Source organism: Notolepis coatsorum (assembly GCF_963971535.1).
Source record: "Notolepis coatsorum genome assembly, chromosome: 1".
NCBI lineage: Eukaryota > Metazoa > Chordata > Actinopteri > Aulopiformes > Paralepididae > Notolepis > Notolepis coatsorum.
Genome location: NC_140165.1, coordinates 241,329,528 through 241,356,027, shown reverse-complemented (window position 1 = coordinate 241,356,027; position 26,500 = coordinate 241,329,528). Strand labels below are relative to the sequence as shown.

The 26,500-nt window shown below is 49.3% G+C and overlaps 1 protein-coding gene across 1 annotated transcript in view; it reads right to left on the bottom strand.

The window, feature by feature from the left end:
* LOC311224464 (unconventional myosin-XVIIIa-like) overlaps window positions 1–26,500 on the bottom strand; it is a 283,821-nt gene that overhangs the window by 136,948 nt on the left and 120,373 nt on the right. The window contains 9 exon segments of the mRNA XM_084309468.1: window positions 301–387; window positions 1,052–1,244; window positions 4,359–4,449; window positions 5,385–5,555; window positions 11,768–11,912; window positions 12,262–12,325; window positions 17,688–17,788; window positions 19,081–19,223; window positions 24,846–25,056. Coding sequence (XP_084165594.1) covers window positions 301–387; window positions 1,052–1,244; window positions 4,359–4,449; window positions 5,385–5,555; window positions 11,768–11,912; window positions 12,262–12,325; window positions 17,688–17,788; window positions 19,081–19,223; window positions 24,846–25,056 — 1,206 coding nt within the window.

The window sequence follows — 26,500 nt, the reverse complement described above, 5'->3', positions numbered from 1 at the left end:
ATGCCCAATTTCCTCCATGTTGGAAGAGACAACAGGTGACGGTTGCCATGTGTCGATGAGAAGTATTCCGACCAAAAAAAAAATCTAATAAATTGGTGTTTTATTACTGAATCTTAAAAACAAGTCCCAGTGGAAGAGTAATATGTTTTTCCAATGTTGTACCTCCTCCACCACTTCACAGAAATTGGGCATTTCCTTTAAAACGCGGACACCAATGGTAACGGGCGGCCATGTTGGAAGAAAGAGAAGTACACAAACATTCCGTGCAAGGCCTCCAGTGAGAGGGGTTGTTCTGCTTACCATGGATTGGCTCGAAGCTTGGTCAATAGCTGCTACAGACATTGAGGTACTGGAGTCTATGTCATCTAAAGCAAGCTCTATGTTTTCCTAGATGTGAGGGAATAGAGGTATTGGGTTAGTCACCTATCGTGGGGTTAACAGTCAAGAGGTAGATCACTTTTGTACATTTATATTACAATTTATATTTTGTGTCATACTCCAGATTGGGTTGTGTAAGTCTGTACATTTGTATGACGTTAGAGATAAAAAGAAAATCTTGCAATTTCAGTATAATTTCTTTTAACATACATCTATGTTAATTTCATTGACAGAGAATGACGATAAAAGACGTGTTAATGACATGCACAATTGTTTGTAAGATAGGCAGCTACTGTAAGATAGGCAGGAGAGGGAGGAGACTGATGGGGGGGGGGGGCATCCTAAAGCTCTTCAGGATGATAGGCAGGTACTAGTGATGTGCAGGTCAGCTCTGACATCACCCGGACCCGCCCACATTAGCTATCCACCCACTCGCAACTGTCCAACATGGTGACAGTAAGTCGCAGGCCCGACTCAGGAGTCAACCTGCACATCACTACTAGACACAGTGGATATATCTACTAGTTCCAGCGCTGTATCAATGTTATGCATGCATGTGTAACCTGTATATGTGTGTGTTGTGTGTGCTTGAGTGCGTGTACTCTGCATGTAATCTATGTGCATGTCCTGTATGTAGCCAGTGAGTGTTCTGTCTGCCCCCAGGCCGCAGCACCTCCTTGTATCTCTCCAGCTCCTGGACGAAGGTGCGCTCGTGGAACAGGGTCTGCAGCCTCTCCTGGGCGTAGTTGTGGCAGAGCTCCTCGAAGGTGGCGCCCCGCTGGCGCCGCGCCATGCGTGGGTTCTGGAAGCCCGGCGTGTCCACGATCAGCAGGGAGCAGAGAGAGTGCTGGTTGGACTTCAACGCCCTGGAGGGCGAGAGAAGGACGAGAGAGAGAAAGAGAGAGCGAGAGAGAGAGAGCGGACGGAGAGAGAGCGGACGGAGAGAGAGCGGACGGAGAGAGTGCGAGCGAGAGAGTGTGAGAGAGAGAGGGAGATGGAGAGAGTGCGAGCGAGCGAGAGAGGGAGATGGAGAGAGAGAGAGAGGGAGGAAAGAGAGGGAGATGGAGAGAGAGAGAGAGAGGAAAGAAAGAGAGATAAATAAAGAGAGAGAGAGAGGAAGGATAGAGAGGAAGGAGATAGAGAGAGAAAGAGAGAGATAGAGAGGAAGGAGAGAGAAAGAGAGTGAGAGTGTGAGAGAGAGAGAGAGAGAGAGAGAGAGAGAGAGAGAGAGAGAGAGAGAGAGAGAGAGAGAGAGAGAGAGAGAGAGAGAGTGAAAGAGTGAAAGAGAGAGAGACAGGGGATCGGCCAGAAAGAGAAAGAGATAGTAATCGAGTCAAGGTGAGTGATTTCTATCTCTCAGGTAAAATATCGGATCAGGTTGACTGGGGTAGGTTTTCAGTAACGCCCTGTTCTCATCACACACATCAAAGAGCAGCTACAGAACAAGCAGGGTCTTCTACCACCAGCCACTGAGCAGCTCTACTAGAGCAGCTACCATGAGAGGTACACTACAGATAATAATAATAATAATAATAATAATAATAATAATAATAATAATAATAATAATAATAATAATAATAATAATAATAATAATAATAATAATAATAAACGTTATTTGTATAGCACCTTTCATAAAAGAATTGCAGCTCAAAGTGCTTCACAGCAGTAAAAAAGACAGGCATAACATTTGCATAAAATTGGCAGATCAATGCATCAAGTTTCACTGTATGCTTGTATGCCGTGACAAATAAAAAACACTTGACTCTTGACTTGACAAGTGCATACATATAAAACAAGCATTAAATACTATAAATAGATACGGTGTAACAGCAAAATAACAAGGTAATGCAAATCACATCGTTTTTCACATTAGGATCCAACATCCCAATAGGTCTCTTTGTTTACACTTTCATTCTATGGCGGTTTTTAAAATAGACAGTAATAAAAAGAGTAAAATAGAATAGACAGAGTATAATAGTGCAGTAGTGCAGTGCAATAAAATAGTTCAATAAAATAAAATAGCCCTCAAGTAATACTGGGTCACTTCCAACCACCCAGCTAGTCTGGAAGATATTTGAACCTTCCGGTCACAAGCCACACCTCTAACCTGTAGCCACGCCTCTAACCTGTAGCCACGCCTCTAACCTGTAGCCTGATGCTGCCCTGGGTCACAAGCCACGCCTCTAACCTGTAGCCACGCCTCTAACCTGTAGCCTGATGCTGCCCTGGGTCACAAGCCACGCCTCAAACATGTAGCCACGCCTCTAACCTGATGCTGCCCTGGGTCACAAGCCACGCCTCTAACCTGTAGCCACGCCTCAAACCTGTAGCCACGCCTCTAACCTGTAGCCTGATGCTGCCCTGGGTCACAAGCCACGCCTCAAACATGTAGCCACGCCTCTAACCTGATGCTGCCCTGGGTCACAAGCCACGCCTCTAACCTGTAGCCACGCCTCTAACCTGTAGCCTGATGCTGCCCTGGGTCACAAGCCACGCCTCAAACATGTAGCCACGCCTCTAACCTGTAGCCTGATGCTGCCCTGGGTCACAAGCCACGCCTCAAACATGTAGCCACACCTCTAACCTGTAGCCTGATGCTGCCCTGGGTCACAAGCCACGCCTCTAACCTGTAGCCACGCCTCTAACCTGTAGCCTGATGCTGCCCTGGGTCACAAGACACGCCTCTAACTTGTAGCCTGCTGCCACCCTGGGTCACAAGCCACGCCTCTAACCTGTAGCCACGTCTCTAACCTGTAGCCTGATGCTGCCCTGGGTCACAAGCCACGCCTAACATGTAGCCACACCTCTAACCTGTAACCTGCTGCTGCCCTGGGTCACAAGCCACGCCTCTAACCTGCTGCTGCCCTGGGTCACAAGCCACGCCTCTAACATGTAGCCACACCTCTAACCTGTAGCCACGCCTCTAACCTGCTGCTGCTGCTGCTCTGGGGCATAAGCCACGCCTCTAACCTGTAGCCACGCCTCTAACCTGCTGATGCTGCCCTGGGTCACAAGCCACGCCTTTAACCTGTAGCCACGCCTCTAACCTGTAGCCTGCTGCTGCCCTGGGTCACAAGCCACGCCTCTAACATGTAGCCACGCCTCTAACATGTAACCACGCTGCTGCCCTGGGTCACAAGCCACGCCTCTAACCTGTAGCCACGCCTCTAACCTGTAGCCACGCCTCTAACCTGTAGCCTGCTGCTGCCCTGGCTGAGTGGATGTGTGGCTGGCTGATTGATGGAACCACTCAGACAGTAATCTCTCAGGCCAGACAGACAGCCAGCCATTTAGCAGAGGGGAAAAAACATGTTTTTGTATAAAAAATTGTGTTGATTATTTCCTGAGAAGGCTAATGGAGGTCGTCTAGTTAGAAAAAATTTCCAACTAAATGATTAGCTTGCTGTAGTGGATACAGAGTGACCATTCTGTCCTCACATGATGCAGGAGGGAGGAAGGATTAGAGCAGTGGATCATTTGCCAAGCTTTTGCTCACTTTCAAATAAAATATAAAACTATAATTGTGTCTTTGTGTCTTGTTATGTTAATCTTGTATTGTTAGTAGAGGAAATGGCATGTTTGCAGCCTAACATTTGTTCTAGCACACATCTAGATGGGGACCAGGTTAGGTGGGGCTCGAAAATATTTCCAACTACCCAAGTGGGGCCTGATTGAAAACGTTTGGGAACCACTGGATTAGAGGGTCAGGGTCTACAGAGTGACCATACTGTCCTCACGGGATGGAGGATGGAGGAAGGATTAGAGGGTCAGGGTCTACGTGAACAAGAGGCCTTGGAGAGCGAGTCCACCCTGGACTGGTGGTGGTCAGTTCTATCTATAGAGCTCATTAACAAGACTAAGTGTGACCAGGGTGATTCACAGAACAGAGAGGAGACCCGACAGGCCAGAGGAGAGGTGTGAGAGGGAGGGAGGGAGTGAGAGAGAGAGACGATTAGAGGTGAAGAAGGCAGGAGACGGACCTGTTGACCAGGGAGATGACCAACGTGAAGACCTCCGAGTAGAGACCTGACGCCATGGCCTCCAGACACTCCAGGGCTGTGATCTTAGGACCTGAGGGGGGGGGGGGGGAAGAGAGAGAGAGAGAGAGAGAGAGAGAGAGAGAGAGAGAGAGAGAGAGAGAGAGAGAGAGAGAGAGAGAGAGAGAGAGAGAGAGAGAGAGAGAGAGAGAGAGGAGGGAGAGAGAAAGAGAAAGGAGAGAGAGATAGAGAGAGAGAGATAGAAGGAGGAGGGAGAGAGAGGGAGGAAGGAGAGATATAATGAGAAGGAGGGAGAGAAAGAAAGAGAGGAGGAAAGAAGAAGGGAGGGAGAGAGAGATAAGAGGAGAGAAGAAGGTAGAGGGAAGAGGGGATGGAGAGAGAAGGTGGTAGAGAGAAGGAAAAGGGATGGGATGGAGAGAGGGAGAGAGAAGAAGGGAGAGAGGAAGAGAGAAGGAAAGAGAAGGAACAGAGAGAGAGAGAACACAAGAGGTTCAATCAATATATTATCGTCAACCAAATGTCACTAAATAAAATCTAAATAAATATTAAGAATTGATGCATTTGGAAAATGATTGCCAGAATTCTCTATTTATTCTCAAAAAGACCAGTCAAAGTGTAACCAGTACAATCAAAACAATTGCTTAGTGGCCACAACTAGAATTTCCCAGCATTTGCCTGGTAAATAGACATTTCAAGCTTCTGAGTGTCAAGCTAAAATATCTTATATATTAAAGGGGCACGTCACCAAAACAATACCGATTCATTTTGATTCATCTCACACATTATTGAAAGTTTGAATATGGCCAAAACTGATAGTCACCAGAGCCATTGGGAACATTGAATCTTCATGTTGTGTTAATCACAGCTCAATGAAACAGCGTGCAAAACTGTCTAGAGCTTTTGGATGTGTGTGAGATTATGTGCAAAATAAATATGCATTGTTTTTTGGCGAAGTGCCCCTTTAACAGCGTCTACCAGAAGTGGGCGTGGCCTTGTACTGGTACCCACCTGAGCCGTCCCCTTGGCCGGCCTCGTCGGGGCCTCCTCTGAAGGAGGTGGAGCGCTGGAGTCCCTTCACCTGGTGCTTAAAGATGGAGGAGGAGAGCTCCTCCAGGCTGCAGCCCAGCAGGTAGGCCGCCTTCTGAGCCCACTCGTGACGAGCAAACTGCCTACGACCCGCTGGGGGGAGAGAGAGAGAGAGAGAGAGAGGGTGGAGGTGAAGACCTAACTTCTCAAAAGACTCCTGTGGTGGTGGGGGTGGTGAAGGGGAGCATCTGATGGTACAGAGGCATCTGTTGTTTGGGGTTAGGTGGCGGTGGTGGTCATGATGGTGGTGGTGGTGGTAGTGATGGTGGTGGTGGTCATGGTGGTGGTAGTGGTAGTGATGGTGGTGGTGGTCATGATGGTGGTGGTGATGGTAGTGAAGGGGAACTTCAAATGGTACAGAAGTATGTGTTGTTTGGGGTGATTAGGGGGTGATTAGGTGGTGATTAGGTGGTGATTAGGTGGTGATTAGGTGGTGATTAGGTGGTGTTTAGGTGGTGGTTAGGTGGTGATTAGGTGGTGTTTAGGTGGTGGTTAGGTGGTGGTTAAAAAAAAGTATATTGAAGGTAAGATGAGTGAAACACTCAACTCAACAAGATAATGAGTCATTTGTACGTCTTGTGTCGACGGCTGCATTCAGCACCCAAAGTCATCTAAAGCCTTGAGACATAGAGAGCCAAAGCCAGCCTGGATTACACCGCTAAGTACTGTTGTTTCACTACTGTGTGTGTGTGTGTGTGTGTGTGTGTGTGTGTGTGTGTGTGTGTGTGTGTGTGTGTGTGTGTGTGTGTGTGTGCGTGCGTGTGTCTAACTGTGCGTGTGTCTAACTGTGTGTGTGTGTGTGTGTGCGTGTGTGTGTGTCTAACTGTAAAAATAAAAGACGAGTTTAAAATGGAACAAGCGTCGCTTTGCTTGGGGGAATTCGACGGTGAGCGGATACGAGAGACATCTAACGGGGAGCTTTGAAGAGGGACAACAAAGTTCGCCCCCCCCCCCCCCCCCCCCGATCTTCATCTCACAGAAGAGAAGAGGGGGGTGGTCATGAGGGAGAGAGAGAGAGAGTGAGAGAGAGATAGAGACAGAAGGTGAGGTTGGGGGAGATGGAAAACAATAAAAATGCTAATGACATAAGGTCTGGTAGGAATGATAAAGGCATTAAGAGGAAATAGAAATCGTGGAGGGGAAAAAAAAGTTAAAAATAAAATAAAAATTATTTAAAAAAAAAATCATAAAACAAAGACTTGTTTTTTCCCATTACCTTCGTCTGCCTCTGCGTTTTGATAGGGCGCGGCATGCAAACATGCAAGTAAAGAGAAGAGGTTAGAGACAACACGTACAATATTAATGTCTTCATACATTTTACATTCAGAAAAAAGACAAAAACACACAACCACAACAACAACAACACAACAACAACAACAACAACAACAACAAGAGACATTTGCATCAAAACAATACCAGTATACCCCTCATGCTTTGGTATGGTGGAAAGCTTGGTTGTCAGTGCAGAGCTGCAGTGTGCAGCGACTGTACATGGGTTTATGCTCGAGCCTGAGGCAAACCTTTATGGTGTGTACACACACACACACACACACACACACACACACACACACACACACACACACACACACACACACACACACACACACACACATCCATCTTCCACCAGGACCACCAGAGCTGCTCCACCCCCCTATGAGCAGGACAGGGCCTGGGGGTGTGTGGGTAGTCACTGTTGGGTTAAGCTGACTAGCATCCTCCCTAATGGGACATGACCTCCGGCATTGTTCCCCGCGACCCCCGTGTTCCCTTCCAGAGGGACACCAGAGAGGCAGGAGGAACAGCGCCGGGCGGAGCGTGCCTTTTGTTCCCCCCGTGCGGCGCAGCCCGGCATGCCACAGGGGGGGGGGAGTCGCAAGTCGAGGCTGCCCCCTGCTGGCGGTGCAGATGGTGGTTCAGCCAGCGTCGACTTGGGGGGAAAGATTAAAGCCTCTCCTCCAGTGATGTCATCAACTATTTGACTTTGGTTTTGTATATGCAATTCATTTGTTGCTTTGAGATGATAGATTTTTTTTTACCCCTCTCATCGTGGAACCTTCCACAAACATATTACTACTTTTATCATCAGAATCAGAATCAGAAAGGTCTTTATTTGCCAAGTAGTTTTCACATACAAGGAATTTGCTTTGGTTGTTTTCGGTGCGACATTAGCGGACAAACATTAACAGACAGATAATACAATAAAGAGGTGGGGTATCATGTAATCATGTTGTAGGGGACCCATCAGAGGAAGACCCGCAACCTAATGTTGGCGCCGACCAATAGGAAAGCACGGTTTAGACTCGTTAAGAGGATAAAGTGGAGCAGGACGTCCCGGGTCGTCCCGCCCTCGTTGACCTGCTGGTTCGGACAGGAGGGAGATCTCCACACGGTGTCTTCTCAGAGGCTCGAGAGACCGGAGCGAGGAGGAGGAGATGAGGAGGAGGTGACTGGAGGAGGTGCTTTAAGTGACTGAAGCACAGAACCAGGAGTGATCTCTCCACACGAGGAGTGATCTCTCAACACCACAAGGAGTGATCTCTCCACACGAGGAGTGATCTCTCAACACGAGGAGTGATCTCTCCACACGAGGAGTGATCTCTCAACACGAGGAGTGATCTCTCAACACGAGGAGTGATCTCTCCACACGAGGAGTGATCTCTCAACACGAGGAGTGATCTCAACACGAGGAGTGATCTCTCAACACGAGGAGTGATCTCTCAACACGGGGATCTCTCAACACGGGGAGTGATCTCTCAACACGAGGAGTGATCTCTCCACACGAGGAGTGATCTCAACACGAGGAGTGATCTCTCAACACGAGGAGTGATCTCTCAACACGGGGAGTGATCTCTCAACACGAGGAGTGATCTCTCCACACGAGGAGTGATCTCTCCACACGAGGAGTGATCTCTCAACACGAGGAGTGATCTCTCCACACGAGGAGTGATCTCTCAACACGAGGAGTGATCTCTCAACACGAGGAGTGATCTCTCAACACGAGGAGTGATCTCTCAACACGAGGAGTGATCTCAACACGAGGAGTGATCTCTCAACACGAGGAGTGATCTCTCAACACGAGGAGTGATCTCTCCACACGAGGAGTGATCTCTCAACACGAGGAGTGATCTCTCCACACGAGGAGTGATCTCTCAACACGAGGAGTGATCTCTCAACACGAGGAGTGATCTCTCCACACGAGGAGTGATCTCTCCACACGAGGAGTGATCTCTCAACACGAGGAGTGATCTCTCCACACGAGGAGTGATCTCTCAACACGAGGAGTGATCTCTCAACACAAGGAGTGATCTCTCCACACGAGGAGTGATCTCTCAACACGAGGAGTGATCTCAACACGAGGAGTGATCTCTCAACATGAGGAGTGATCTCTCAACACGGGGAGTGATCTCTCAACACGAGGAGTGATCTCTCCACACGAGGAGTGATCTCTCCACACGAGGAGTGATCTCTCAACACGAGGAGTGATCTCTCCACACGAGGAGTGATCTCTCAACACGAGGAGTGATCTCTCCACACGAGGAGTGATCTCTCAACACGAGGAGTGATCTCTCCACACGAGGAGTGATCTCTCAACACGAGGAGTGATCTCTCCACACGAGGAGTGATCTCTCAACACGAGGAGTGATCTCTCAACACGAGGAGTGATCTCTCCACACGAGGAGTGATCTCTCAACACGAGGAGTGATCTCTCCACACGAGGAGTGATCTCTCAACACGAGGAGTGATCTCTCAACACGAGGAGTGATCTCTCAACACGAGGAGTGATATCTCCACACGAGGAGTGATCTCTCAACACGAGGAGTGATCTCTCAACACGAGGAGTGATCTCTCCACACGAGGAGTGATCTCTCAACACGAGGAGTGATCTCTCAACACGAGGAGTGATCTCTCAACACGAGGAGTGATCTCTCCACACGAGGAGTGATCTCTCAACACGAGGAGTGATCTCTCAACACGAGGAGTGATATCTCCACACGAGGAGTGATCTCTCAACACGAGGAGTGATCTCTCAACACGAGGAGTGATCTCTCCACACGAGGAGTGATCTCTCAACACGAGGAGTGATCTCTCAACACGAGGAGTGATCTCTCAACACGAGGAGTGATCTCTCCACACGAGGAGTGATCTCTCAACACGAGGAGTGATCTCTCAACACGAGGAGTGATCTCTCAACACGAGGAGTGATCTCTCAACACGAGGAGTGATCTCTCCACACGAGGAGTGATCTCTCAACACAAGGAGTGATCTCTCCACACGAGGAGTGATCTCTCAACACGAGGAGTGATCTCTCAACACGAGGATTGATATCTCCACACGAGGAGTGATATCTCCACACGAGGAGTGATCTCTCAACATGAGGAGTGATCTCTCAACACGAGGAGTGATCTCTCCACACGAGGAGTGATCTCTCAACACGAGGAGTGATCTCTCAACACGAGGAGTGATCTCTCCACACGAGGAGTGATCTCTCAACACGAGGAGTGATCTCTCAACACGAGGAGTGATCTCTCAACACGAGGAGTGATCTCTCAACACGAGGAGTGATCTCTCCACACGAGGAGTGATCTCTCAACACGAGGAGTGATCTCTCAACACGAGGAGTGATCTCTCAACACGAGGAGTGTGTGTGAACTGAGGAGGAGCAGAGCAACTGTTGAACCACTCAGGTGAGGAGGTGCAGGGAGAGAGACGGGCGGCTGGTGGGAAGCAAGAGCTGGTCGGCGAGGAGAGAGAGAGGGAGCGAGAGACAGAGAAGAGAGAAAGGTGAAGAGTAGAGAGAGAGAGATAGACAGAGTGAGAGACAGAGAAGAGGGAGAGTAGAGAGAGAGAGAGAAGAGAGAGGTAGAGAGAGAGGGAGGGAGAGAGAGAGACAGAGCAAGAGACAGAGAAGAGAGAGAAAAAGAGAGAGCGAGAGAGACATAAAAAGAAGGTGAGAGCAAGCGTGTCTTCTGCTCGTGAGCCCCCCCTCAGCCTCGTGCTGGAGCGTGGATGTGGAACACACACACAAATACATACACACACACACACATACATACACACACACATATACATACTAACACACACACAAACATACGTACATACATAAACGAGACAATTGCTATTTCTCCTGACTGCACACACGCACACACACAAATTAGACTTTCTCCTGATTGCACACACACACACACACACACACACACACACACACACACACACACACACACACACACACTCTGTGGAGATGAGCTTCGGCCTGCGGTGGGATGATTAAAAAGTTCATTACCGCCTTCGTCTAGGTCTGTGTCTGCGGAGGGGGAGGAGGAGGGGGAGGGGGAGAGGCACATCACAAGAGCCTGAGTACCGTGCGGCAGCACCCACCTCATTAGAGGAAGACGGCGAGACGTGTCCGCCGTGCGTTCTAACACCCCCCTCCCCGCCCCCTCCATCTCCCCTCCTTCCTCCTCTTCCACCAAATTAAAACTTTTCAGAAGTGCTTCCGCTGCTTCCTGTGTGGGAGGCGGGGAAGGGGGGGGGGGCTGGGGGGGGGTGAGCGGGGGGACGTCGCCCCCTCCTAGACGGGGCCTAATGAATGGCTGGGTGAGCCCGTCGTCGTTCCCTCGTATCTCTGAGAGAACCGCTTATTTAATTAAGGGACTCCGCGGAACCGGAGGCAAATGGGAATTTATGACGCCTCTGTGCTTCGCTTGGCTATTTTGTCCCTCGTTCCGGAAGGGCAGCACACGCACACACATGTACACACACAGACACAGACACACATACACACACACACACACACACGGCGTCATACAATAAGCGGGGGCCGCGCGATTTGTTGCTGTCATCATCCATTTGTAATAATGGCCGAGTTGAGGGCAGGGTGATGTCAAAGCGCCTGAGTCATACTGACAGCAAGGCCGGCGCACATTAAGAGTCAGAACAGACGGCAATGAAAGGACTAATACATTTCTAATGAGAAACGGAGGGGGGGGGGGGGGGGGCTTCTTATTGCATCCAATCAGTGAAGGCATGAGGAGATTCTACTTCACTACATTATCCGGAAACGACGTGGTTAGTTCGTTAATTCTAGTAGAAAACAAAAACAAAACCAGTGAACACAGGTGAAGAGAAGCGACACGTTCCACATACAGTATGAACACGTCGCCCGGGGCTCTGCGTTGTCACTGTGTTTTAGCTCACTACGTGTGAAGCGCATCGCAGCCTTTCTCAAAAGCCCCACCTGATGCAGTTTTAAACAGGGGTTGGGTTTAATCTTTTGGTTAGTCGTGGGTTGGGGGGGGGGGGTATACCTTTTGTGGCCCCTGCTGCCCCCAGGTGGTAAATGGCCCCCAGGACAAGCCAGAGGGCCCTCTGCTCCTCGCCAGAGATACCCAGCACTTTCATAGCCGCCTGGAGCTTAGTGAACTGCTGTGAGGCCCGCTGCTTATCCTCAGGCTGGAGAGGGGAGAGAGAGAGAGAGAGAGAGAGAGAGAGAGAGAGAGGGGGGGGAGAGAGATAGAGAGAGAGAGAGAGAGAGAGAGAGAGAGGAGAGAGAGAAAATCGCTAAGCCAAAGTACATGTTTTACATTATTTCAATATACATTCACAAATCAGATGGGTACACACACACAGACAGACGTTACAAGAAGACTACCCATGAGGAGAGTCACAGAAGACTGTAATTATAATTATACACCTATAGTCATATCAACACATCCACCTCCCCTCTGTGTCTGTGTACTTAGACATCATCCGTCAGCCCACACGCTGGGAACCCTTCAATCTGACCACCGAGCGTAATTACCTTGGACTGAGGCATGATCCCAAACGCACTGTTCTCCGCAAAGTGGTTAAAGTGCAGCTCCGTTCTGTGGTAGGGAGAGAGAGAGGGAGAGAGAGGGAGAGAATGAATGGGTAAAATGACATGAAATGACAGACGGCTCCAGTGCTAGGTCGATAAATGTCTGCCACAGCCACCCACGCCAGCAGTGATGCCCACCTGCCCGGCAGCAGTCTGCCATGGCCACCCACGCCAGCAGTAGGGGTGTAACGGTACCCGTATCCGTACCGAACCGTTTCAGTACTGGACCTTCGGTTCATTATGCGCTGTGTACCGAACGAATGCACCACTAACACCACAGGTGCAGAACTTTTTTTTTGCGTGCAGAATTTAATTCAAAACTCCAAATTCACCCCTTCCCAAAATTTATGTTTGTAACACAGCAGGGTCATTACTGAAAATGTTCATCCTTTTCTTGTTGCCAAATAACACACACCAATTTTCTTCCGTGCGACTTTCACTTAATATTAATTTTTTTACTGAACACAGAATGACACCGGTATCACTGACTACCACGGCAAGCCTAGGTGGAACTAAGTATAATTAATAAAAGATAATAATTTTTTTTATTGTCCTGTTTACCGAACTCGTACCGAACCGTGACCCCAAAACCGAGGTACATACCGAACCGTGGCTTCTGTGTACCGTTACACCCCTAGTGGCTTCTGTGTACCGTTACACCCCTAGTGGCTTCTGTGTACCGTTACACCCCTAGTGGCTTCTGTGTACCGTTACACGCCTAGTGGCTTCTAGTGGCTTCTGTGTACCGTTACACCCCTAGTGGCTTCTGTGTACCGTTACACCCCTAATGGCTTCTGTGTACCGTTACACCCCTAGTGGCTTCTGTGTACCGTTACACCCCTAGTGGCTTCTGTGTACGTTACACCCCTAGTGGCTTCTGTGTACCGTTACACCCCTAGTGGCTTCTGTGTACCGTTACACCCCTAGTGGCTTCTGTGTACCGTTACACCCCTCGCCAGCAGTGATCCCCACCTGCCCAGCAGCTGGACAGGACGCAGCCACTTTATTTGCAGAGCATACCGCGCTGCCCATTAGTCTCGTATGAAGCGAGGAAGAGGAGGGGAAAAAACAATCACACTGAACCGCTTCCCCCATCAGCGCTGAAGTTGTCCCCCGCTCCACCTCCAGTACAGACACGTCCATATTCTCAGGAAGCGATCGAGGCAGGTGAGTGAATGGGTGAAAGTAAGGACCACAAATTGTAAGGCGCTTTGGATAAAAGCACTATATAAATGCACCATTTACTATCACTCATTAGTACTTGTTTATATAGTTTATACCCAGTTTAAATCACCTGTACATTGTATATTACTGTTGCACTTTACGGTTACATTTGCACTCTGGTTGGATGCCAAACCTCTTTTCGTTGTACTGTACGTGCTGTTTAATGACAATACATTTTAATCTAATCTAATCTAATCCAATAGTTGTTCTACATGCCTTCGTTTTCATGTGTTCTATGATTAATGCAGAAGCGCAGTGCATTGACAACGATGCCCAGTTTACAACTAAGCTATTTAATTTCTGGTGAAATACTGGCACTTTTCCAACACTCATAATACTACAGTTCAGCAGCTGCACTGTAGTACAACATCAGTCAGAGTCAGAGATTTTATTTGCCATGTATGGACGGATCCACATTGGAACACAGGTACAGAGCAACACAAAAAAATTATAATAATAATCCAATACAGGAGCAGAGTAGAAACAGTAAAAAAGACAGAGACAATATAAAAGGACAAATGCTAAGGTTGAGATCAACATCCCCTAAAGTGCATATCATAAAAGTGCGTGATGCATAGAGGCACAATTTACAGTAAAAGTGCATATAATCAAAGTGCGTGTGTGAATAAAGAATTTCAATATATAATGTTAGTGAGGGCATGGCTACTTTGAACACTAACCGCTTTTATTACCGTTTTATTTACCTACTGTATGTCCTATTTTATAATGTTTTACGTCAGCCCTTTAAGGGACTGGTGTTGCGAATTAGCTTTGGCTACAAACACTATGATACAGGCATTAACTATGTAGTTGTATCTGTCCCTTTCAAATCAATCAATCAATCGATCAATCAACATCATAAACTGCCCCCCCCCCCCCCCTATTTACCACTATGGGTTATTCATTAAGGCACAAGTTTCTTGTGTTTTATTATACATTTTGATGGAATGAGGTGCTTATATTATATGTATATTTACATCAAAGTACCCCGCCCTCTATTCTTGATCCTCCAATCACAACTGCCGCTGCTTCCTCTCGGACAAACCTGGCTGTGGAGGCCACGGTTGTGACGGGCGGATCCACAAGAAGGAGGGCGGGCTTTGAGACACAGTAGTTCGATAGCGTTGCTGCTAGGGAACAGCTTCGGGGAGTTCATTCCGGTGACATTGGCCAGTGTTATTAAAATAATGGGATCTTGGGTCTAGAAGACTTTTAAAAAAAACAAAAAGCAAATGAGCGACGGCGACCGAATAGTTGGCTCAACGTTCACGACCTCCTGCAGACGACGCAGTGTGAGACGAGAAGGAGATAAATAAAGAGAAGGCTGAATGCTCCACGACGTCTCATTAGATGCAGACCTGGCTCCGGGGGGGGAGGAGAGAGTGAGTGTTGTTTTCTTGCCATCAAAGAGGACGGAGGCCGCGGCGCCCGGCGGCTGGGAAACCCGGTAATGGGAAACAGATAGAGTTCTGTTTGGGTCTGATTGGCTGAACCGGGTCAGTTCTGGTCTCGTTCTTACCTCTTAGGGCTTTGAAAGACACTTTGTGTTGGTATGGATGTACTGTAATTGTCCTATATTTGTAAAAAAAAACGGCGCGCAAAGTGCAAGGGGGGTATTATAATCACTCATGTCTGCCTGTGTGTGTGTGTGTGTGTGTGTGTGTGTGTGTGTGTGTGTGTGTGTGTGTGTCAATTCTCACTTTTCCCTCCAATTCACAACACAATTTTCCACCTCCAATTCTCACTCTTTTCCCTCCAATTGCCACTCCTTTTGAAAAAGCGGTTGCCTGTATCATATTCTCACCTGCCTGGCTGACTTGAAACATCTATTTTGTTCCTTCTTTTTTTTCTTCTTTACTCCCTCTACTCTCTATGTGTCTCTGCACTTTTCACCTCTTGAGGAATCACTAGTGACTGGTAATACTTCCACCAGCCAAGCTACATTTAAGTGTGTGTGTGTCTGTGTGTGTCTGTGTGTGTGTGTGTGTGTGTGTGTGTGTGTGTGTGTGTGTGTGTGTGTGTGTGTGTGTGTGTGTGTGTGTGTGTGTGTGTGTGTGTGTGTGTGTGTGTGTATGTGTGTGTCTGTGTGCCGCGGGGCATTTTCACACTTTGCCTTGTTTTCATAAGAGCTCTACCTAAGCTCCCCCAACTCTCCAAACCTTCTCATGTTCCCCTTGCTTGTGTGTGTGTGTGTGTGTGTGTGTGTGTGTGTGTGTGTGTGTGTGTGTGTGTGTGTCTGTGTGTGTCTGTGTGTGTGTGTGTGTGTGTGTGTCTGTGTGTGTGTGTGTGTGCGTGTGTCTGTGTGTCTGTGTGTGTCTGTAGTGTGTGTAAGCATGTGTGTGTGCGTGTGCGTGTGTCTGTGTGTCTGTGTGTGTGTGTGTGTGTCTGTAGTGTGTGTAAGCATGTGTGTGTGCGTGTGTGTGTGTGTGTGTGTGTGTGCATGTGTGTGTGCGTGTGGGTCTGTAGTGTGTGTAAGCATGTGTGTGTGCGTGTGGGTCTGTAGTGTGTGTAAGCATGTGTGTGTGCGTGTGTGTGTAAATGGATTGACTGCATTCATATAACACTCACACATTCACACACCGACGGCGGAGGCGACCATGCAAGGTGCCCGACCTGCTCATCAGGAGCAGTTAGGGATTAAGTGTCTTGCTCAAGGACACTTCGACACGCTGCCTGGGGAGGAGCCGGAATCTAACCGAGAACCTTTTGATTACCAGACGACCACTCTACCTCCTGAGCCACTGTCACACCGTGTGTGTGTGTGTGCATGTGTGTCTATTTGTCCATAATGGCCATAAGTCACATACTATTATTTCTGATTGAGCTCTGATTGGGCGGCCAGGCCGACAGTGGGTCAAGGACCCACGCTGTTACATTTATTTCAAATCAGTCACAGATGGACGGCTCTGATCAAAGCCTATGAGCCAAGATGGCGACCGACATGGTTTCCACCCAGGTGAGGGATGCCGGGTGTGGATGTGAGTGAGGTTGACACAAGGCAATATAAATAAACGTATCATATCATATCATATCAAGGTCTACTCCAGCGATACAACTGACCTATCTCAAACCCGCCCTCTTTTCTTGATCCTCCAATCGCAACATTTGTCAGAGGGAAGCAACCGTTGTGATTGGAGGATAAAAGATTAAAACAGAGGTTCGTGTTTGTGCATTTCCAAATTGTGCCAAACAACATGTCGCCCACTTTGCGTAGCGTTCATAGACTAGTATTGATACGGACATGCTGTTCCATGAGCGGAGAGAGCTGTTGCAGACAGAGTGGAGGTAATGTAATCATTACAAATGGAAACTGACTGTTTTGACTGACAGTACGCATTAAGCATCGGGTATATTGCTGTGCATCACTATGTCCGTATGTACATAATAAAATCGGTAGTGTGTGTGTGTGTGTGTGTGTGTGTGTGTGTGTGTGTGTGTGTGTGTGTGTGTGTGTGTGTGTGTGTGTGTGACTCGCAATATCTCGTTATTGCAGCTGTCATGCGCTTTAAGATGGGTTCTAAAAATGTATTTCCATAAGCAATAACTCAAGTACTACTTGAGTAATTCATGCAAGTACTCGATCTGGGTAGTGGACAGCGATTCTACAGGTCGGTTTGGTGAAGCCGGTGCGACGGAAGCAGGAGGTGACGGGGGCAGCGTGAGCCTCCCACGCGTTACTCCTCGCCACTGAGAGTTCGAGCTGCTGCGGTGAAAAGATGCGACAGGCTGCCTCCTCGTGTACCGGAGGGGACACATGATGCAAGGCTTCTGTCCTCCCTACAGCCAACCAGTGGGAGGCATAGTCTAGCAACGTTCAAGACAGGGGAGGGAAGAATTGGATATACAAAATTGGGATGGGAGAAAAATTGAAAATTGGGAGAAAAAGTGGAGAAAAGAAATGCGCTTTACAGTTGCGGAGCAAAAGCTAAAGGAGTAAAAAGAACACTATAAACTAGTAACAGAGTAAAAAAACATTAAATAAATAAGAAGGCTAAAACTGGTAAAAGAACAAAGAACCGGGAGCCAGTGAAGGGACTTGAGGATAGGTGTGATATGGTGGTATTTCAGCACTCCCATCAGGATCCTAGCAGCTACTACTAACGTACCGGTCCTCTCCACGACAGAGAGGAGACCACGTGTCTCACCTGAGAGTGCTGTCAGCTCCGGCCATCATATAGTAGAAGACGTTGAAGGTGGACTCAGACTCAGGACGCTTACTCACCCTGAGCTTCTCCAGCAGCATGGTCTGGGAGAGAGAGAGAGAGAGAGAGAGAGAGAGAGAGAGAGAGAGAGAGAGAGAGAGAGAGAGAGAGAGAGAGAGAGAGAGAGAGAGAGAAGAGAGAAAGAGAGAGAGAGAGAGAGAGAGAGAGAGAGAGAGAGAGAGAGAGAGAGAGAGAGAGAGAGAGAGAGAGCGAGAGAGAGAGAGAGAGAGAGAGAGAGAGAGAGAGAGAGAGAGAGAGAGAGAGAGAGAGAGCAAATATTAATTTTAATATTAATGATACAATTTACATATTACCACATCGAAGCGGGCGCACAATATGCTAACAATTAACAAGTTATTTGTTCTGACAGCCCACACAATGTGTGTGTATATATGTGTAAATGTGTATGTATATGTGTGTGTGTGTATATAGTGTACATGTGTGTGTGTATATATATGCGTGTGTGTGTGTGTGTATAGTGTACATATTTGTGTGTAAATATGTGTGTGTGTGTGTGTGTATATAAATGCGTGTGTGTGTGTGTGTGTGTATGTATACATGTGTGTGTGTGTGTGTGTATATAGGAAGTAGAGAAGGTAACAGGTGCGTAGTCCAAAAATAGTAATAGTAAGTCACAAGTAGAAAAAAGGGCAGGGACCTCACTCAAGGAATTGCGTTTGTTTTAATATGCACAACACGACCGTCCGGCCTTTGCACACTGATGAAGGCCGGTACGGTCGAAAACGTTTTGTGGGTATTAAAACAACGATATTCCTTGAGTGCGGTCCCTACCCTTTTTTCTACTTGTGTGTGTATATATACATATGTGTGTGTATATATACATGAGTGTGTGTGTGTGTGTGACTGTGTGTGTGTGTGTATATGCACGTGTGTGTGTATATAGTGTACATATGTGTGTGTATATGTGTGTGTGTATATATACATGTGTGTGTGTATATATATGTGTGTGTGTATGTGTGTGTGTGTGTGTGTGTGTGTGTGTGTGTGTGTGTGTGTGTGTGTGTGTGTGTGTGTGTGTGTGCGTGCGTGTGTGTGTGTGTGTGTATATGCACGTGTGTGTGTATATAGTGTACATATGTGTGTGTATATGTGTGTGTGTATATATACGTGTGTGTGTGTATATATATATGTGTGTGTGTGTGTGTGTGTGTGTGTGTGTGTGTGTGTGTGTGTGCGCGCGCGCGTGCGTGCGTGCGTGTGTGTGTGTGTGTGTGTGCGTGCGTGCGTGCGTGCGTGCGTGCGTGCGTGCGTGCGTGCGTGCGTGCGTGCGTGTGTGCGTGCGTGTGTGTGTGTGTGTGTGCGTGTGTTGTGGTACCTGGATGGAGGCTGAGGCCACCTGTCCAGCCTGGTCAAAGTCCAGGGAGACGATGTGAGAGAAGCGGCTGGCGTTGGTGTTCATGGAGGTGGCGCTGTGGCCGAAGGCCTCCAGGATGGTGTAGACGGCCTGCCACTTCTCTGCTGCAGGGAGGAGGGGAGGTTAGCAAACACATCCTCCACAACACTGACAGAGTGCTGGACAACATGGACAACATATCATACAGATTCACCATCTTCTTAGTTTGGACGGTATTTTAGTGTTTTTCCCAGTACATGTAATATGTGATATGAATGCATTTTTTGTCAGGTGCTGTAAGTGGTGTTTTCTTTGTTAAAATAAGTGATCTACATGTTAAAATAATAACTCTACACTGGTCAGTAACATGGGTCTCCCAGTCCCTCTGCTCTGCAGTAAACAGTCATCACTGATATAGAGTGTCTGGTCAGTAACATGGGTCTCCCAGTCCCTCCACTCTGCAGTAAACAGTCATCACTGATATAGAGTGTCTGGTCAGTAACATGGGTCTCCCAGTCCCTCCACTCTGCAGTAAACAGTCATCACTGATATAGAGTGTCTGGTCAGTAACATGGGTCTCCCAGTCCCTCCACTCTGCAGTAAACAGCCATCACTGATATAGAGTGTCTGGTCAGTAACATGGGTCTCCCAGTCCCTCCACTCTGCAGTAAACAGCCATCACTGATATAGAGTGTCTGGTCAGTAACATGAGTCTCCCAGTCCCTCCACTCTGCAGTAAACAGTCATCACTGATATAGAGTGTCTGGTCAGTAACATGGGTCTCCCAGTCCCTCCACTCTGCAGTAAACAGTCATCACTGATATAGAGTGTCTGGTCAGTAACATGGGTCTCCCAGTCCCTCCACTCTGCAGTAAACAGCCATCACTGATATAGAGTGTCTGGTCAGTAACATGGGTCTCCCAGTCCCTCCACTCTGCAGTAAACAGTCATCACTGATATAGAGTGTCTGGTCAGTAACATGAGTCTCCCAGTCCCTCCACTCTGCAGTAAACAGTCATCACTGATATAGAGTGTCTGGTCAGTAACATGGTCTCCCAGTCCCTCCGCTCTGCAGTAAACAGTCATCACTGATATAGAGTGTCTGGTCAGTAACATGAGTCTCCCAGTCCCTCCACTCTGCAGTAAACAGTCATCACTGATATAGAGTGTCTGGTCAGTAACATGGGTCTCCCAGTCCCTCCGCTCTGCAGTAAACAGAATCCCGTTCCCCCTTTATCCAATCAGAACTCTGCATAAATGCAATACATATAAACTAGTTTTAAGCAGATATATGCTTGAAACAAGTAAATTAATCTGCCAGTACAGTAAACAAATTTGGCTCGAGATGTCTTGAAATAAGTACAAATATCTAGGGTTCTCTCTCCTGATTGGATGACGTGGGAAATCATCATGACATTCAGTATAACAGCACTGGGACTTTTAACTATATGTATCACTCCGCCGCACAGGTGTTCTATTAATAACCGTTAATTGGGCAAAGGTCCAAGTTCAAGAGTGCAGTTGAGGAACTATTTGTTGGCGGAGTTAAATAAACGATTAAATAAACAAACAAATGATCATCTGTTGTCGCTTATTACTGTTAACTAACACATGATGATTGTAGAACTGTTGTATGAAAGCAGCATCGCACTCGGGGCCGTGCTGTTATAGTGAATATCAGCCAGCTGTGATTATCTTGGGTATGAGGCCGCAGCTGTGCTGATATTGACTATAACAGCATGACCCAGAGTGTGATATTGCTTAAATAATCATTAAGTTAAGACAGAAAATTCTCAGGGCGGTTAGGTCTCAGGGCGGTTAGGTGGCGTAGCGGAGATTGCGTTCGTCACCAACCCCGGAGCTGTGAGCTGGATTCGCCTGTTCGAATCCAGCTCACAGCTCCGGGGTTGTCACCAGCTTGGCTGGCCATTCACACTAATACAATTGGCTGTATTAGAGGGTGGGAGAAGCTGGCGGGGTGGGTCCGGGTTGTTGTAAACAGCGCCTCCTACAGTTCGGTCTGGGGCGCCCTGCTAAGCGCGGATAGGACCTGAGTGGGATAGTGTGATCCTTCCACACGCTACGCCCTCTCAGTGAGGATCCGCGCTGCCAGGTGAAAAGAAGCGGTTTGATTGGCTGGACGTGTGTCGGAGGAAGCACGTGGTAGCCTCCACTCTCCCAGACAGACTGTGGGGGGTAAGTGCGCAAGCGACCAGGAAGGGGATTGGGAATTGGCATACGACTAACATTGGGATGGGAGAAAATCGGAGGAAAATGGAGGGGGAAAAAGATAAAAAAAGAAAAAGAAAAAAAAAACAGAAAATTCTCACGATTCACAACATCAAAAAGAAAAACGAGATATGATAACACAGAGGGACGATCAATATCTATATCGCACCCGGTCCGAGTTCCACTCTTCCTTGCATGTGACATCTGAACATGTACATGGTGCATTTATATACTGTATCACTTTTATCCAAAGCGCTTTACAACTTATGCCTCACATTCACCCATTCACTCAACACACCGAATGGCGACCGTGCAAGGGTGCCGACCTGCTCATCGGGAGCAGTTAGGGGTTAAGTGTCTCGCTCAAGGACACTTCGACACGCTGCCGGGAGGAGCCGGAATCTAACCGGGAACCTTCCGATTACCAGACGACCGTTCTACCTCCTGTCGCCCCCGTCACGTGTACCGACAGCCTGGTTTATATTCTGCCCCTGCAGTCCGTTGTGTCTACATTGCGTCTGTATGACACCACGCCACTACCTCTAACATCCTAAATGGTGCACTTATATAGCGCTTTTATCCAAATCACTTTACAATTTGTTCCTCACATTTGACCCATTCACCCACGGCGAGCGACCATGCAAAGTACAATTAGGGGTTAAGTGTCTTGCTCAAAGACACGCTGCCCGGGAGGAGCGGGAATCAAACCGGGAACCTTACGATTACCAGATGACTGCTCTACCTCCCGAGCCACTGTCGCCCCTATCTAGCTAGTCTGTGAATCCTGTGACTCTGGCTGATTTCATGCAGAGAATGCCACAGATATGTCCCAGGATCACCTCACGGCCCTCTTCACCCACCACGCCCCCCGACCCGCTGCGCTCGCCCGCCGGGGGTTTCGCTCTGCACAGACGAACGCCGCCCGTTGGAAATAACGGATTCCCGAGCGCGGCGGCGGTGCCGTCATGGTCGTCGAGTGTCTGAAAACAGCCCCCCGTCGTTCTAATAAACCGCGGTAATCGTTCCGAAGCCGCTTCCTCCCCCGAGGGCAGTAATTGCACAGGTACGACCGCGCCGCGTGGTGCTGTATTGTGCGGCAGCGGCCAGGCGACCACAGATAGCATCTCCTCCCCTGTTTCACGCTCCGCCGGGCTAAATACCGAAATGCTAAATAGCTGGCGCTCCGGTTTAGCCTATTAAAGCTAAGTAGGAGAGCTGGGGCGCTTCGATAAGCACGGCTAATTAATCCCTTCCCTCTGCAGGGATTCATTAGGGGGCTCCCCTCATCCATCTCTCACACACACAACGCGCGTTAAACCAGCCCAAAATTGTGCATAAAACATACACAAACAAACACACGCGTTTTAAAATCAACCCAAACTTTCACACACAATTCTTGAAGAAGTGGTGTGTCAGGTGCCTTCAAGCTGCCCTTATCTTCCCCCTGAACATCTTCACCACCCCCCCCCCCCCCCCCCCCCCCCCCCCCCACATCACACCTTCCCTTCAGAAGGAATCGCCTGGCGCTGTGGAAGTGGAGCTGCACTCAGTCTCTCTATAAGCCACTCCCACCGCGTCCCCGACCTCGCTGCGCGAAAGACTATATGTAATCGACACGTAAGAGACGGGGGGAGAGAGCAAGACGCCAGCCGATCCCGCGGAACGCCACAGAGTATCTACAGTAAGACTGCATGTTAGGCATTAGGCAGGCTAATGACTTAGTTGTGTAATTACATTCTGTAATTAGGCCGACCATTAAGCAATTAGCGCGGGTTGCGCCCCAGCATTTTGACACGTATTCCATTCGTGTATGAAAGGAAAAAAGCCGTTTTGTAATACCGGCGAGACAGGGGGAACGGTTTGCTTGTTTCAGTTGAGGGTAATTCCATCTCTTAAGGTGGAACTGAGAATTCCACAGTAGGCTGTACTGTTCTAACTCTGAAAATGCAATCTAGCCCGTTCAGTTTTCCATTCTCACGTAAAATGTATTTGAATCTAACAGGGATGTGGGCTCCCCCGGACACTCTCCTTCCCTCACTGCCTGGGCCAAAACATTCTGCCTTAGTGCCTTCATATAAAAAAAGGTCCACTGCACTCATTAGTTTTGCTTAATAATTTACACATTTTGCTCTTAATATGTTAATGCTCAGGTTGGGATTCCTTTCCTTTCCCTGTTCATTGTGTGAATACGGGTCAATTGGCAACGGGGAACAGGAGGGTGTTTGTTCCAAAAGCAATTAGGTTATCAGGGAGGGAGGTTCTACTGGGTCAGGGAGGTTCTACTGGGTCAGGAAGGCTCTACTGGGTCAGAGAGGTTCTACTGGGTCAGGGAGGGAGGTTCTACTGGGTCAGGGAGGCTCTACTGGGTCAGGGAGGGAGGTTCTACTGGGTCAGGGAGGGAGGTTCTACTGGGTCAGGGAGGCTCTACTGGGTCAGGGAGGAAGGTTTCTACTGGGTCAGGGAGGGAGGCTCTACTGGGTCAGGGAGGTTCTACTGGGTCAGGAAGGCTCTACTGGGTCAGAGAGGTTCTACTGGGTCAGGGAGGGAGGTTCTACTGGGTCAGGGAGGCTCTACTGGGTCAGGGAGGGAGGTTCTACTGGATCAGGGAGGTTCTACTGGGTCAGGGAGGTTCTACTGGGTCAGGGAGGGAGGTTCTACTGGATCAGGGAGGTTCTACTGGGTCAGGGAGGGAGGTTCTACTGGGTCAGGGAGGCTCTACTGGGTCAGGGAGGGATGTTCTACTGGGTCAGGGAGGGAGGCTCTACTGGGTCAGGGAGGTTCTACTGGGTCAGGGAGGCTCTACTGAGTCAGGGAGGTTCTACTGGGTCAGGGAGGGAGGTTCTACTGGGTCAGGGAGGCTCTACTGGGTCAGGGAGGGATGTTCTACTGGGGTCAGGGAGGGAGGCTCTACTGGGTCAGGGAGGTTCTACTGAGTCAGGGAGGTTCTACTGGGTCAGGGAGGTTCTACTGGGTCAGGGAGGTTCTACTGGGTCAGAGAGGTTCTACTGGGTCAGGGAGGGAGGCTCTACTGGGTCAGGGAGGTTCTACTGGGTCAGGGAGGCTCTACTGAGTCAGGGAGGAAGGTTCTACTGGGTCAGGGAGATTCTACTGGGTCAGGGAGGAAGGTTCTACTGGGTCAGGGAGGTTCTACTGGGTCAGGAGGAAGGTTCTACTGGGTCAGGGAGGTTCTACTGGGTCAGGGAGGTTCTACTGGGGTCAGGGAGGTTCTACTGGGTCAGGGAGGTTCTACTGGGTCAGGGAGGCTCTACTGGGTCAGGGAGGCTCTACTGGGTCAGGGAGGTTCTACTGGGTCAGGGAGGTTCTACTGAGTCAGGGAGGAAGGTTTCTACTGGGTCAGGGAGGTTCTACTGGGTCAGGGGAGGCTCTACTGGGTCAGGGAGGCTCTACTGGGTCAGGGAGGGAGGCTCTACTGGGTCAGGGAGGGAGGTTCTACTGGGTCAGGGAGGGAGGTTCTACTGAGTCAGGGAGGAAGGTTCTACTGGGTCAGGGAGGCTCACCAGAGAAGATCTTCCCGGTGCTGCCGGCGATGGACACCAGGTACTGGACCAGGTGCTGACAGTTGGTGGTCTTCCCGCTGCCAGACTTGCCCAGCAGCACCACAGACTGGTCCTGGCGTGTGGTCAGCAGGTTGCGGTACGCCGACTGGGCCACAGCGTAGATGTGGGGCGCCGTGTCCTCGCGCCGGCAACCCTTGAACATGTGCATCACCTGAGGGGGACGGGGAGGAGGGGAGGAGGGAGGGAGGGAGGAGGGGAGGACAGACGGAGGGAGGAGGGAGGGAGGGAGGGGAGGGAGGGAGGGAGGGAGGGAGGGAGGGAGGGAGGGAGGGAGGACAGACGGAGGGAGGGAGGGGAGGGAGGGAGGGAGGGAGGGAGGGAGGAGGCGGACGGGGGGAGGGAGGGGAGGGGAGGGAGGGAGGGAGGGAGGGGAGGACAGACGGAGGGGAGGGAGGGGAGGGGGAGGGAGGGAGAAGAAGAGAGGGGAAAAGAATATTTCAGATTCTTTATTGTCACTTACAGTACAGTACAGGAGAGTGAAAGGTTTTGGTTTTTGGTTCCTCAGCCTCACAATAACAATAACAATAGAATAAAATAAGGGCAATAGAAGCAGCATAAATAGCAACATAAAAATTACATTAAAATAGCATTACAAATAGAATACAGTATATAATTACTGTATAAAATATAATACAACATTATAGTACAGTGATAATTGTGTGGATATAGTTTTGTGGAGTGTGAGTGAGTGAGTTACAGGGGGAGCAGGGGGGGAGCAGGGGGGTATTACAGGGGGAGCAAGGGGGGGGTATTACAGGGGGGAGCAAGGGGGGTATTATAGGGGGAGCAAGGGGGGTATTATAGGGGGAGCAAGGGGGGTATTACAGGGCAGCAGGGGGGTATTACAGGGGGAGCAAGGGGGGTATTATAGGGGGAGCAAGGGGGGTATTACAGGGGGAGCAAGGGGGGTATTATAGGGGGAGCAAGGGGGGTATTATAGGGGGAGCAAGGGGGGTATTACAGGGCAGCAGGGGGGTATTACAGGGGGAGGCAAGGGGGGTATTATAGGGGGAGCAAGGGGGGTATTATAGGGGGAGCAAGGGGGGTATTACAGGGGGAGCAAGGGGGGGTATTATAGGGGGAGCAAGGGGGGTATTACAGGGGGAGCAAGGGGGGTATTATAGGGGGAGCAAGGGGGGTATTATAGGGGGAGCAAGGGGGGTATTACAAGGGGGGAGCAAGGGGGGTATTACAGGGGGAGCAAGGGGGGTATTATAGGGGGAGCAAGGGGGGTATTATAGGGGGAGCAAGGGGGGTATTACAGGGCAGCAGGGGGGTATTACAGGGGGAGCAAGGGGGGTATTATAGGGGGAGCAAGGGGGGTATTATAGGGGGAGCAAGGGGGGTATTATAGGGCAGCAGGGGGGTATTACAGGGGGAGCAAGGGGGGTATTATAGGGGGAGCAAGGGGGGTATTACAGGGCAGCAGGGGGGTATTACAGGGGGAGCAAAGGGGGGGTATTACAGGGGGAGCAAGGGGGGTATTATAGGGGGAGCAAGGGGGGTATTACAGGGCAGCAGGGGGGTATTACAGGGGGAGCAAGGGGGGTATTATAGGGGGAGCAAGGGGGGTATTATAGGGCAGCAGGGGGGGT